This window comes from Sturnira hondurensis, unplaced genomic scaffold (assembly GCF_014824575.4).
Source record: "Sturnira hondurensis isolate 20B ecotype Veracruz unplaced genomic scaffold, ASM1482457v3 Scaffold0016284, whole genome shotgun sequence".
Taxonomy (NCBI): Eukaryota; Metazoa; Chordata; class Mammalia; order Chiroptera; family Phyllostomidae; genus Sturnira; species Sturnira hondurensis.
This window is the reverse complement of record NW_028088915.1, coordinates 5,156,460-5,171,058: the sequence shown is the minus strand read 5'-3', so window position 1 is coordinate 5,171,058 and position 14,599 is coordinate 5,156,460. Positions and strand designations below refer to the sequence as shown.

At 43.4% G+C, this 14,599-nt stretch overlaps 1 protein-coding gene across 8 annotated transcripts in view; it reads right to left on the bottom strand.

The window, feature by feature from the left end:
• Nucleotides 1-14,599, bottom strand: part of SFMBT2 (Scm like with four mbt domains 2) — a 213,687-nt gene that overhangs the window by 171,876 nt on the left and 27,212 nt on the right. For 7 of the 8 annotated variants that reach the window (XM_037065974.1, XM_037065977.1, XM_037065973.1 and 4 more), the window contains exons 3-4: nt 8,449-8,543; nt 6,278-6,518 (exon numbers count right to left, since the gene is read on the bottom strand). In XM_037065974.1, coding sequence (XP_036921869.1) covers nt 6,278-6,518; nt 8,449-8,543 — 336 coding nt within the window. The remainder of the gene's footprint in view (nt 1-6,277; nt 6,519-8,448; nt 8,544-14,599) is intronic. The other variant, XM_037065979.1, reaches the window with a different exon arrangement.

The following is a 14,599-nucleotide window of genomic DNA, read 5'->3' as shown; positions in this document are numbered from 1 at the left end:
GAAACACAAACAAAGATTTGTACAGCGTACGCAGAAGGTCCTGTGACTGATGGAATATGTCAAAAGTGGTTTGCAAAGTCTCATGCTGGAGATTTCTCACTGGACAATGAATGCGTCATGGCTGTGTAAACCAGTTGAAGTTGATAGTGACCAAATTGAGACACTGATTGAGAACAATCAGCATTATACCACATGGAAGATAGCCAACATACTCAAAATATCCAAATCAATTAAGTTATCGGTGACAATGAAGAATCTGTCTCTTACTTTACAGAAAAAACTACACAAACTTTTTGGCCAACACAACACATCCCACCCCCTCCTACAGCAGTGTGCTCTTTCTGCGTTCAATTATCTGCCGACCAGTGGCTTTATCCCTGTGCTTCTCTCAACTCCACTTTGGATTAATTTTGCTCTTTGAGTTTTTAGCATACACACTTAGTTTTCTTATTAATACCCAAATGAAAACAATGCAATTGTGTAGGTTTCATCAGAATTACTAAAATGTCACATTAAATAATTAAAAATGAATTGTAAACACTGAGAGTCTCATGTAGCACAATCAGAGTCTACGGCTCAGAGTCTGCAGTTAAACGATGGTAATGGACGAGTAAGGCTGCCATCCAATCACTTTCCAGTGCTGTGCACCACCTGCCAGCATCGCTGACTTCACCATCAGCGACAGTAAAAACAGCAGTCCCCAAAACAGTCCCAGCACCAGGCTTCAGAACCTGGCAAGATCTACTCCCATAACATAAGGCCATATTCACACTTTTTCCTAACGCTTCATGAATAAACATCCCTTTATTCAAATAAGTTATATAATAACTAACTCCAGTAATTTTGATTCAACTTTGAATGGTAAATAGAGTCATTCTGGCAAGACTGCACAGTTTGCAATTCAAATTACAGAATTTTCATAATGGGGAAAATAAAAATTAGTGACATGATTCCTAAGGCACCTAATTCCAACACTTTTACTGCAACAGCAGAAAGCACACATCACTACTTCTCAGTGTGTAAGCCAAGTCGTTCTGCAGACAGGCATCGCGGTGCTCATTCACCTGCAGGCCAACAGCACTCCTTGCAGGGCCCAGCAGACACCTGCCCGAACGCCAGAGCTCCCTAACCCCAGACATCAACAGGCACTGCTGCTCCTTCTCAACAAATGGCAGCACAATGACACTGTATTAAATGACTTTCTTACATTATCACCATAAACAAAGATTATTTGTCAGCTGCCCTTTGCAAACTTGGCATGTGCTTATGAATAGATCAAGCCTTATCGATTTACTAAGCCAAAACAGTTTACATTTTGCAACTCTAATAGGAGCTAATCCTCCACTGCACTTGGTGGTGCTTTAATGTAGTATGTTTCTTAATACTTTTAATATGAAAAATTAACGCCAATTAGCTCAGGAGCAGGAACGCTGCTCTTGGAAGGACGAGCTGGCCAATAAACTCAGGTCTCTCTAAACGTGTCCTTGTTAGTGGCATTCTGTCTGCTGCCATGCCGTTTCCTTCTCGTAACATTTAAAGTAACAATGATGGTTTGTATTAATTCAAAGATTAAGTTCATTTAAAAGAGCAAGGAAGGAAAAGAAGGGACTGCAAAGAATGTTACAGACTCAGTAAAACTATCATTGGAAATAATGAAATGAGTCTCTTTCAGTGTGATGATTTCAGAAGACATAAGACCACCCTGGACCATCCTCAGGTCCTAAAAGACCCTGAGCACTGCAACCTTAGTCTGACCACACAGAGCAATGCTCTCCCCTCTGCCCAAACTTCCCAAAGCTCCCATCAACTCGCTTGGCCCAACCGTATTTTGAAGCTGTCAGGTCCATAACAAATGACTCAACTGCAGCTGCACTGATCTTTCTCACTCAGCTGAGGTTACTGCTGGTTCTCCAGGTTCCACAGGGAAACCAGAGTCCACAACCCTTAGCGAGCTAAATTATACCCACTGCCAGTAATGATGGACCCTTCCCCACTCTTTCAACAGGTCATCATCCCCAATAGTAACCTAGGAGTTCTGCCTCTGAGCTCTGCACAGATGTCTGGACTAGGTTTCCATAGACCCGAATTCCAAAACAAATTCCAATGCTAGTGCATTCAGTAGCAAAGGAGCACCTTCTTCCTCCTCCTTTCCTTGATAAGGATCACAAACCAGGGCATGTCAGATTGGAAAGCTCTCAAGAGATTATAGTACACTATAACCTCCTCGTTTCCAAGATGTGAAACTTGAGGGAGCTTCACCCATGCAGCTAAATTAATGGCAGAGGCAAGATAAGAACCCCATGCCCTGGCTCCAACTGCAAGGCTCCTCCCTTTACACACACCCCCCCCCCAACTCTGAGTCCTGGGATCAGTAAGAAATCTCTCTACCACCACGAAACAAGCAAAAGCATTAAGTGTCATGGATTAGTTTAACTTGTGTGCATATTCCACGATGCCTTTCAAGTTTAACCAGCAGAAAGATCAAGCAGGTACATTTGTGGAACTTACAATCATACGAGCTCTCTAAAACAGAAAACCACAGAAACAAGAATCCTTGTTCAAAAATAGATTCTACAGTTCCCAGTGGAACAAGTGCTGTCTGGCTACAAAGCAATAATTAGCCTGGACTACAGCAATCAATAAAACCTTTTGCTCCATGAACCTGCTATTTCCTGACTTTGTTCTCCGCACTGAAGAATTCTAAATCATATTGACTACCTACTAATTTTTTTAAAGTTCTTTAAAATGAACAATAAAGACATTCTCAAAATTAGTACAGCTTGTTACCATGTGAAGAGCCTTCCAGCCTTGCAGTCGCATTAGCGGTTTCCCTCTACATAGGGTTTTCCCAGTCTTCACTTTGACTTTGTCATTTTAAGCCTGTGTCTTGCCTCAGAGCATGGAGTCAGCAGGAAGCAAATTTGACAGTGTTTCTGAAACTGTGACTGTGGCCACATTTTTCATCCAAGTGAGAAAGACTTACTGAACAAACTATACCTTCTGTCTCAAGCCACAACACGGATTTCTGTAAAGTAAACCAAGTGGCTCTTAACAGTGCTGGAATTTGGTGCCCTGGGACTTCTCTCTAAAACCATTCACTAGATAATCTACAAAGCAAAGCTCTCTTACATCCTTCCCAAGGGGGTTCAGCTACTAGTGTCAGACTTTAAGAGTGAGTCACCCATGAACGACGTAAGCAAGGAGAGCGGAAGGCAAGGCCGCAGCCAGGAGCGGGGACCTACCTGTAGGTCTCCTGCTGTGTCCCCCTTTTGCAGTGCCCCCAGGTGCGCATCCGCTCCCTAGAATCACTGCACGTAAGTCTGCCTGTACCCTCTCGGGTAACTGTGGGCCTATCTATGTGACCTTTGCGTGTAGAGCTGGGCAAGTGGGACTTCCTGTAACTTTCTAACTGAAACTGTTCTTTTCACAACAGCCCATCAGTACAACTCATCCATCAAGACTGGTTTACTCTATGACAGATCAGAAATCATAGGTGAATTGAATAATTGTATGTTACATCGTCTCACCGCAGTGGCTGTTTTAAATCAAAGTCCAATGGAATATTATTCAGCCTTTAAAAAGAAGGGAATCCTGTCACATGCTACCCCATGGATGAACCTTCAGGGCATTTTGTTAAGTGAAATAAACTAGTTACAAGAGGACAAACGCTGCACAATTCCTTATCTGAGGCATCTGCAGCCGTCAAACTCATTTTAGCAGAGAGCAGAGTGGTGATGACCACGGGGAGTTATTGTTCTGTTGGTACAAAGTTTCAGCTACGCAGGACGAAAAGGTTCTAGAGACCTGTTGTAGAGCACTGTACTTACCAAGAAGGCACCATACACTTAAAATTTTGTAAAAAGGGTAAATATTAATAAATTAAAATGTCACTTAAGGCACAACTTAGGCTGGGCCTTGGACTAAGAGACGTGAGCATTACCACAGGCATTAGGGCATCGCATTCACCCAACTACTGGCTCTTGCAGAACTAGAACAAGAGTTAAAAATAAAGCCTCACAAGCTGGCCGGTGCGGCTCAGCGGGTTGAAGCGTCATCCTGTAGAGCACAAGGCTGTGGGGTTTCATCCCCTCCCGACCAGGGCACGTATCCAGGTTGCGTATCCAGTCGGGGTGTGTGTGAGAAGGCAACCAATCGGTGTTCCTCTCTCACACAGATGCCATCAATGTCTCTGTCTGTCTGTCTGTCTCTCTCTCTCTGTCTCTCTAAAGGTAATTTTTTAAAAAATCTCCTCAGGTGAGGATAAATAAATAAATAAATAAATAAAGCCTAACATAATAACAACCATTCTCCAGCACTCACCTGAAAAGCGCCCCTCAACAGAGGTTAGAAATAAAGACTCACACTCCTACGAAGACAAACCGATATCGGAAGTGGGGGTGAGGGGAAAAGTCCTCTACACAACATTCAAAGAACCGCACGATTCAAAGTACAGCTGCACCCAGATGTGCATCCGCGGACAAAGGGACAGACCAAACGTGACCTATCTACACGATGGAACACGACCCAGCTGTAAAAAGGAATAAAGTCCTGATACATGCTACAACATGGGTGTCTGTGAATAAAATATGCTGAGTAAAAGAAGCCAAACACAAAAAGCCACATACTCTGTGATTCCATGTATGAGAAACATCCAGAATAAACAAGTCTATAGAAACAGAAAGTAGCTTAGTGCTTGCTGCCAGAGCCTGGGGGGAGGGGAGAATGGAGAGTGACTGTGAATGGGTACAGGGTTTATTTATGGGGTGATGGAAACGCTCTGATATTAGGCAGTGATAGCAGCGGCACAACCGAGTGAACTGGGGGCACAGCTGCAAACATGATCAACATTGAGGGCACACAAGACCCTGTGAGCAAAGACAGGGCTTGACCTTAGTTGCCTGAGGAAGCGATCGAATGAGCTGCCAGCTGGAGGAGGAAGAGGCGGGAAGGGCTTCTAAGCAGAGGAGGGAGCCAGTGCAAAGACCCAGAGCAAGCAGCAAAGAAAGAAGGGCCTTTCTCTCTTCTGACAAATTAAGGGTCAAGATGTTAGCTAAGGCCACGGCAACAAATTCAGTCCTTACACATGTCCCATAAATACAACTCAAACTCCATGCATGTATTATGCCCCCACTACTTAGCAGACTCTCAATTATTTATAAAAAGGGTGGTAAAAAACTATGGACTACTCCCAACTGTCAGAGAAAAACATATATCAGAACTTAAAAAAGATAAAGTTCAATTGTTCTGAAAGGCAAAAGCAACTGTGAATATGGTGGACACACTGACCCTTGGATTTCAGCTCTAAAACTGTATGTGTCTCTTCTAAATACAAATACCCACGCAAAGCTAAAAGTGGCAGCCAGATGCTGAGAGGACATTACACGCGTGAGAATTAGCATCAAAAGTCTTCAAGTGTAACCGCTGCCATCACCATGTAATGAAACACAGAGGACAGGGCGTTGAGGGTGAAACTGAGTGTTCTCACTCACGGGATCAGACGAGCTCCTTTAACGCATTTGTAATCGGCTGCCCCATTCTTTCACAGCAGGATTTCTCAACTATGACAGCTTGAGCCTAATAATTCTTCGTTGGGGGCATTGTCCTCTGCGTTGTGGGATGTTTAGCAGCATCCTGGCCCCCTCCCACCAGATGCCAGGAGCTTCCCCCCCGCCCCCTCTCACAGTCAAAAATCTTTCAGATGTTACCGTATGTGCCCTGGGAAGTAACATGCCCATGGTTTTCCAGCCGCTGAATGGATTTTATCTATACGAGCTTTGACAATTCCCTTAAGAGTAATGTCATGTCTCCTCATCTGTCTGGTTTTCTACATGCATCACACCTTGACAGTCCCCCAACAATAAGAGAGATTAAAACTAAAGAGATCCATTTCTGAAGCCCTGTGACACTACACAAAATGTCAAGTCTCCAAAGCAAAAGAAAAGCAACATAATCAATCAGTAACGGAAAATAAGACCTCAGTCTCAGCCTCCCTTCAGCCTCCTTTGCTACCTCCCAAATCAGGCTCCAGAGCTCTTCTTTCATAAAGGCCATGCTTGGTTCAGTTGTCAGGATAAGTTTGGACATCCCAAAATGCACCCACGTTCCCTCTCACTCCGGCACCACTAAGCTAATGCACCTCAGGAAGCAATTTTTAAGGTGCTAGACCTTCCCACTAAATCGGTTACAGCATCTCTGCAAGGTTTTCCCCGCAAGCATCATGAATAAGGATGGCCTATAAACCCAAAGTCTCCTAAATGTGGGCCAGCAGGGAGCTTACCATCCGGGGGCATCAGGGCCTTGTTGTTCTGAGTGCACCACCCCACGGGGTGCAGATCGGCTATCACCACATCACACCAGAAGTCGGCCCTGCGGTCCTCCCCGTAACCGCAGTAGCGCAGAAGCAGCAGCTGCCCGCAAGTAGTGATGACAGTGGCCACCCAGTACGTGTCCGGGTTGTTCTTATTGGCCACTTCCAGTTTCATCCCGGGCTGGAAGTTGCTCTGAATGCTGATTTCAACCTTAAGGAACCAGAAACACAGGAAACCCATTATTGTACTAGACATACACGTCCAGAAAATTACCAGAATTGTTTAAAAACACAGCACATAAAAACAGAATTTCTGTTGCTCTAAAACAGCACTAAGAGAAATACAGTGACAGCCACAAATGTGGCGCTGAATTTCCCAGTAGCCATATTAAATAGATAAAACAGATAAAATTAACTTTAATATCTTCTCTAACTCAAATATCCCAAATGTCATCATTTCAAGATACGATCGACATGAAATACATTAGTGAGATCTTTTACACCGTCCTTTTCCGATCCGAAGCCGGGGGTGCGCTCTACACTACAGCACACCCCAACACGGCCGACAGGCTCACCACGTGCCCCAAAGCTCCAGGTGGCCGATGGCAGCTGGTGAGCAGTACAGCCTTGGATGGGTTTTCTTTTTATTAATGAAGGATTGGAGTCTGTTAGTATTTCCCAGCCCTCCTCCCCAAAAGAAAGGTTTCCAGCCCAGCAGACATTCCAGTGCTAAAGCATCTGATGTCCAGGAACAGCAGCTGCTCAAGGAGACGATGGAATTACACATGGCTCGTTCCCAGGGCCAACGATGCTTTCCCTCGACAATGTGCACACAGGCCTGGGGACCCTCTGCTTCCTGTGCCATTGTGATGAAAAGGAAGGTGGGAAAACTGACTGAATTCAAGAGAACTAGGGTTACTCCATATGGAGAGGTATAGATACTTTTATCGGTAAAAGAGAAAAGGAAAAAGTTGTCCCTCAGTATCTTTTTCCTAAACTGCCTAAAGGGATATAAACAAGCCACCTAAGAATCGTAAGAAGCTTTCCAGGACCACACCCTCACTCTTCGCCAGGCGAGCTACAGTTCTGTTATGTTTTAATATTTACCTCTCGGCTTCACTAAATGGCCAAAACCACATTCATAATAAACAAGTGATTAGAGTATTACAAACATCAGTATAAAAAGAGAATTGGGAATGTGATTGACTTTTACAAGGTCGTGCAAATTTAATAAGGCCTTAAATTTCTTTTCAAAAGAACACTTCATCTCCCAAAACAATAAAATGTAGCATTAAAAATAAAGAATCAAAGTTCTGGCTCACTAATTCAGCCAGAGAGCCAAAAACAAGAACAGGTTGAGAAAATGCCCCGATTTGTTAATGACACTCAGGCTGAATGTTTGCCCTGGGTAGCCCAGGGCAAAAAAGAATGTTTCTCAGAATTACATTTTTCTGTCCAGCAAAGCAATAGTAATGCCAAAAACCTTAGATCCTGGAAACTTAGTCTTTTTCTTGTTAACAATATACATTGCCAAAATCTCAAATAGAAGCAAAAACCTGAAAAAAAAAAAAAAGCTCAACTTTTAATTTCCTGGGACTCTCACTCTACTGGGCAAGCTCTTTGCATTATTCAAAGAAATTATTGTTAAGAATGATTTTTTTGGCTCAATCCAAATGTTTTCTGAATATTTATAGTATTTCCTCTAATTTGACTCATCTACCCACAAAAGACTGTAAAATTTTTATATGTCCTTTCAAAATGAAAACATCAATCCATAATAAAAATATACAGCCATTACACCTCGTAAGAGGACATTACACACCACACCTACTTGCCTAGCTGGCTGGGCCTTACTTGTTCTAATCAATCTTACCTGTCTCAAGCCGTGAGCAAGGGCCACATCTGTCAAACTGGGCATTTTTGAGGTGCAGACAAGGTGAAAACTCCACACCGTTTCCCACCCACTGAGTGCCCACCCCCGGCCCAGCCCCGTGTTCGGTGATCTGAGTGGTAAGGGCCAAGTCCACCTTACCGGCAGCTATCCGTGAAAGGCAAACAAATTTCCCCGTCTCTTCCTTATTTCTAAGAAATCTTGGCTCTATTCCCAACTGCAGACCAGAAAGAGAAGGAAGGTTACGTACGTGTTTGAACGACGTGTGAGGAGCTGCACTGGTGCCCGTTTCTTCCAGGTACTCCCCCCAGTTAAAGCCGATTTCCTCCACGCTTGAACCCTCTTCTGTTGAAAGACCAAGCCAAGGAAACAAAAAACACAAGAACATCAATACTAGAGTGAAGAATGGAATGGTACAGGCCTCCAGTGAAAACCAGAATATCCTTAATTCAAGAGATAAATGAATTCAGTGGTTTTGGAGGACACTGTCAAATTTGTTTCACAGCTTTGGTTTCCTGGTTTTTGTAGACAGGAAACTGAAGAAAGGAAACACTAAAGGAATTCTGCTGGGGTACCCTAAAAAACCAAGGATACTACTGAGTGCTCTTAGGCAAATGAAGTGAGACACTCCATTCTTTGGGGAGACTGGAGGACAAGGTGAAAAAAATCAGAAATCAAGTAATTCCCCAAACATTCATGACTGTATATGTAAGATATAATCTGTGTAACTGAAAAACACCAAATGACACTTTTTAAAATTACAGTACAGATGACATAAATGTTACATCATGACTTCAAATGGAAAGAACTAACTGATCAGATGTAAACATTACTTTAGCTGATTTGTAAGACCACTGTAAGTAAGAACACAACAGTAAGGGCTGTCCAAACATGAAGGTCAGTAATGGCTTCAAAAGTTTCGATTCTCTTTTCTTGCGGTAATGGCCAACCGTGTATCTTCTGAGAGCAAGAGGCTATCTCACCAGCCAACAACAAATACTGGTGGATGGACCAGGGGGATTTACGATGGGAGGGTCTAAGAAAGAAAGCCTAGTTCTTGGAGGCTATCACTACTTGCTCCTACTAAAGATTTTTAAATTAGAAGTTAGAAAAGTAATTTTCTTGTGATGTGCTGCATAATCTCAGAAAATGATAGGAGAAACTAATTTTTGGAAAGTAGGAAGACACTAAATTGAAAGGCAGTCATCTTCAATTTTGTCTTCTAAATCAAAGTTGCTTAACACCATCTCCTTAAATTCTACTCCCATCAAGCGGTTTACAATCAAATGTCCAAGACTATAAAAAACTACCCACAGATCCTGCACCAGGTCACCTGGACAAATAAACTGCACTGCTGTGATGTCTCTGGCTAATGGATCAAAGAACAAATGTGGCAGCTGATGTCCGGTGCTGTCTGGGGCAACAGATTGGCGGACAGAGCTGGGGGTCAACACCCAGACAAGCTTTCCAGAAGGTGACTGCTTTCTCTTTGTGTCTGCCTTACTGTGTCTTCGTGGCTGGAAACTCCCTGGCATCCTTGTTAGCAGGAGGCTGCAGGAGCCGCTGGCTCTTTTCAGGGAAACCTTTCTGATAAGGGGCATTGAGTCCCTGGGTGAAGCAGAATGCTGGGAGAGGCACAAAAGGAGGGCTCCCGGAGCAGTGGTGAGCATAGGAACACAGCCTCACTTCCTCAGCTGAAACTGAGACCATGCCTTGCAGCTCTGTACTATTCATAAAAGTCTAACCCAGGCCATTAGCATTTACCCAAAATGTTTGTTTGCACCAAACTATAATCCATGACAAGCTAGCTTTCCATTCTCTTCCCCCAATATAACAGGTAACAGAGGTTCACTCAGATATTCATTCATTTATTCATTCAAGTTACTCAAGGAAGAAAAAGGTACCATTGTGACTCCCGAGGGTGTGTCACTAAGTATAGTGCGAAAGAAAGCTGTTACTCTCTGCTTACTAAAAAAAAAATACTTTAATGACACCCCAAAGCCAGACCTAGAATCCTGTTAAAATATTTAAAAACCTTCATGCCCAGCAGCTGGTGACTTGAGGTGTGCAGATCTAATGATAAAACCTGATACAAAACGTAGGGTTCCTCACAATACAGCCTTTTCCGATCTGTAATTTATTAACACGTCCCCCACAGCATGTGCCCTAAGCAGCTGATTCTCTAAAGACATTTCAATGAGCAACAGATAAACACACATGATGTTTATGAGTAGAGGTCTCATAAACCCAGAGCAAATATTTACTGCTGATTCATAAACCTCTTAAGCCCATAAACATTTTATCAAGGAAACTCTGACAATCTCCCTCCACGGCAAACGAACCAGTCGGAGGCATTGCCCCATGATGTAATGAAAACAGACTATGAAAAGCTACTAGAAAACTTCACAATTTAAAAGAAAACAGGCTTGTTCACTAGCAGCACTCTACTTTTAGAAAACAGAAAGCTATTCATGTGACCAGAATATTTCATGGTGAGTAAAAAAAAATACCTTACAAAAGTTGGAGTGCAAGCTACTCAACAGTGAAAAATATAACAAACATATGACTCATACATCTTTTTTTAAGTCGTCAAATCTTGGGTTGTACACTTTCACAACATGAAATAAGGCTACCTTTGCAAAGCTGAATATCCCAGAATCACTACCCAACTATAAGAACATGGAGAATTGGAATGAACAAAATCTTACAGAGCCACTTCCTGCATGCTAGAAATTTTTTAATGTGGAAAGAAAAATATAAACCTTTGTTATTTTCGCTGCTGATAGTCCATTCACACTATCACAGGGTGCAGAAAAAAGCTGCACTGTGCGGATGTTAACCAGACACCCCGCTGGATGGAAGTCAGACAGGACTGGCCAGCGCCGACCCCGGATCGGAGTTCGTGGCTGTAGGACCCCACCAGGGAGGAGGAACGGTCACCAGAGCACAGGGGTCCTCGCGGCTACCTCAGCTGCCCAGACTTCCAGAGAGTCTTTCCAGGAAGAAAGAAAATGACCCAGTCCCCTAGCTAGGAGAGGCAACGACTATCTAAAAGAGGGGATTTTTTAGAAAGGGACTAGAACAGAGTCACAGAAAACTAGTTCCTTCCCAGCATGAACAGTCAGAGATCCCTACTTCTCTAAGAAGAATGTTGATTCATTTCCTTCCTCGATGCAAAAGCCTGTGGCACTCCAGTTGATACATGCTAATACCACCGCACCAAAAACGTCCAGAGTAATTCTTTTTACTCAGGATTGCCCACTGCAAATATGCAACAATGCTTCATCGACACATTTCTTCAGGAAATTACATTCGACCACCCTGGAAAAATTGTGCCCAGGAATCTACCCATCACTGTGTCAACATAATGTTTTGCTTGCTTGTATCAGGGCAACTGGGGACGCCCAGAATTGCAGAAATCCAGCTCTGGTCCACGTCCTTCTCCGTGTCCCCATTTCATCTGCTGGAAAGGCCTTCAGTTCCTCTGTCCCTGCTCATCCCAGTGGCGCCCTGGGAGGAGGAGTCCTTTCACGTTGTGCCTATTTCAGAGGGAAGCTTTCATTTCAGAGGGATGGATCATCAGTGCCAGGATCGAAGCAGCTGAACATGGGGACGGAGGAACCAAAGACACGGGAATCAAGCATGGGAAGCAACCAGGTTGAACTTCCATCCTCTGGCCCCACCATTTGATCCAAGAAGAACTGTAGGCACTTCCGTGAGGTCAGTTGTCAAGGAGGTGCAGTCATGTGTCTTATAACACACGAGCAGAGGGGATGGGAGACAAGTGGAGGAGAGGACCAGAAAGAATCTGATTGGCACTGTATCTCAGAGTGAGCAGGTGTGGGGTGTGTGTGCGTGTGTTTGTGCACTTACATATCCTGGTTACCTTCTCTCTATGCTGCAGGGCAGGCACAGCTCAGTGTTTCCCAGCACAAGGTCCCAAGCCCTCCAGATGCCTGAGATGAAATCCTGGCTTAAATACAAGAGCCGAGTGACTCCACCTTCTTGTCTAATTTCACCTGCTGTTTCACTGGGTTGTGGAAGAAGTAAACAACTCAGCACACAAAAGTACTTAAGAGTGCCTGCCGTGAGCACAGGGTCATTGCCTACTGTCCCTCATTTGAGACTTAGTACACTACTAAGTGACGAAAGCTCAGTTTGCCTTCTCCTGCTCATCTGACATGGAAATCTCATCTGAACGCTTCCAGGAAAAGGTCTAAGGCACCATCCACCTCTAAGCACGTCACAGCTGGTCCCAGAACCAAATCCACACACAACTGATGGTAAACAAAATATTTTGTGTATTAACAGGTGAAATGGGAACTACCTGGGAAAACAAACTACTTGACAACTCCTACCTGGGTGTGTTCATAACAGTCTAAATGTTCAAAACTAGACCTGAATTACTAGCAGTCAGCCCCTGCCCTCTATAAGGGTGCAGATCCTGCTTTAAACTGGTTTTTTTTTAGGAAAGCCTGTCTTTGTGGCTCTATCTAAAAGTTCCCTGAACACACAGGTATAAACGGAAATGCCAATGAGAAAGAACAGATTGGCCATATAGAAAAAAAGGCATAAGGACCAATATCTGAAAAATGTTAAGATACTTTAAAGCTATTTAGAACTATTAATTCTACTAAAGGCCTTCACCTCTCAGATGATTCAGGCCTCCCACCACACAAGAGCAAGGCCTAACCCAGAGGTGAGCACGTCCGTGGGCACTGCCCAGCCAGGGACAGGATGCTGCACTCACCCCTCCCCATTCCTGGGGTCAACCGCAAGGAAACACAACACGAATAATGTTCCTGATACCGTATTATTACTTAGTTTCAGAATCTGCTTCAGCTAAAGAGATATACTGTAGCTGCCTGAGAATGAAAAGTCAACAACACGGCTGCCATTTTGAAAACATACCATGGAAAATAATGCAGTCACCGATGTCAGATGTGTGTAGGACAAAAATATGGTGAAAATCCGGGACTCCAAAGTGAAAACATGACCTCATTCAGCAAACAAAACAAAGACTTTTTAAAGGCATATTTGTATTTAAGTAAAAGTAGAGTAACCAGACTGAGCTTTCAGCCTATGAGAGTGTACTCTCTCAGAAACAGAGTTTTCATATTTCTACTGGGGGAAAAAAGAGTCAACTCTGCTTTTAGAACTTTTCTCTCTTTTACTTTATATAGAAAAATAGCTGACAGGGGGAGAATGAGCTGATCTTGAAAGAGATACTATCGTCTTTCAGGCAATTATTTCAGAAGTTTCCACATTTTTTTCAGGTAAAGATATAATGTAAGAAACCTAATCTGGTAAATTCAATGACATCAAGCAACCTGTAATTCCGTCGCTGACTAGTCTCACCAAAATGTGAAAACACCCCCACACCTCCTTCGGGTGACTGTCCAACCTGAATTCATCACAGCGTGTTTATGTTTCTGTGAGTTAAACTGTCCTCATCTGATCTGCTGCTAGGCAATAGTGCAACCCTCTAAAAAAACTTTTTAAAATAAACTTTTTCTTGTGAAAGTATTCAGAAAAAGACACATTCACAAATTTATTGTTTAAATATCAAAATTCAAAGACTGGTTTGATTTTGTTCATTCTGTGATTTCTTAAAGGTAGAAGGACTTTACCACAAATTCACATGACCTAAGTGTCTTTCGCATTATGCGGCTTTCTGAAAGTCGTGCTGCAGGTTTCAGACAGAGCCTTGGAACATGGTGGCATCCAGCACTTGGGCCTATTTTGCCATCCTCGCTTTCTGGGTACAGGCCAGAGAATCCCGTTTCCGTGACTCCCTAGGCTTGTTCAGGTCAAGAGGGTCTGAGCGTCGGGGTAGGGAGTGTGGTGTGAGAGGGAGCTGGGTGAGAGGTGAAGGAATTAAGGACTACAAATTGGTCGTTTACAGGATAGTCACAGGAATATACGGTACAGCATAGGACATACAGTAAAAAGTATTCAACTATGTAAGGTGCCAGCTGGGTATTTAAAAGTATTGCGGGGGGAAGACTTTGTAAAGTACACAACTGTCTACTCTCTGTGCTGTACACCTGAAACTAATACAAAATAATACTAAATGCAAATTTTGGTTTAAAAATAAATTTTAAAAAATGAAGTTCTAAGCAAAAAAGCTACCTGCCTCTTCTGAACAAGACCATTTATTTCCTGATTCAGGACCCTGCAGCTCTCCTCCCCGGCGCGGCACAGGGCGGCGCTGTGGAGGGAGCAGCGGAAGGAGCGCCCACCGACTCCGTCTGAACTACACACTGAGAATAACCATAAACATGTATGTGGTAAGCCACTGCGATTTTGAAGTGATCTGTCACCTAGCTATCACCTAGCCCGCTCTGTGTAGTATATAGGTAATATTAATTTGGAACCAAATTTTGCCCAAATTTCAAGCT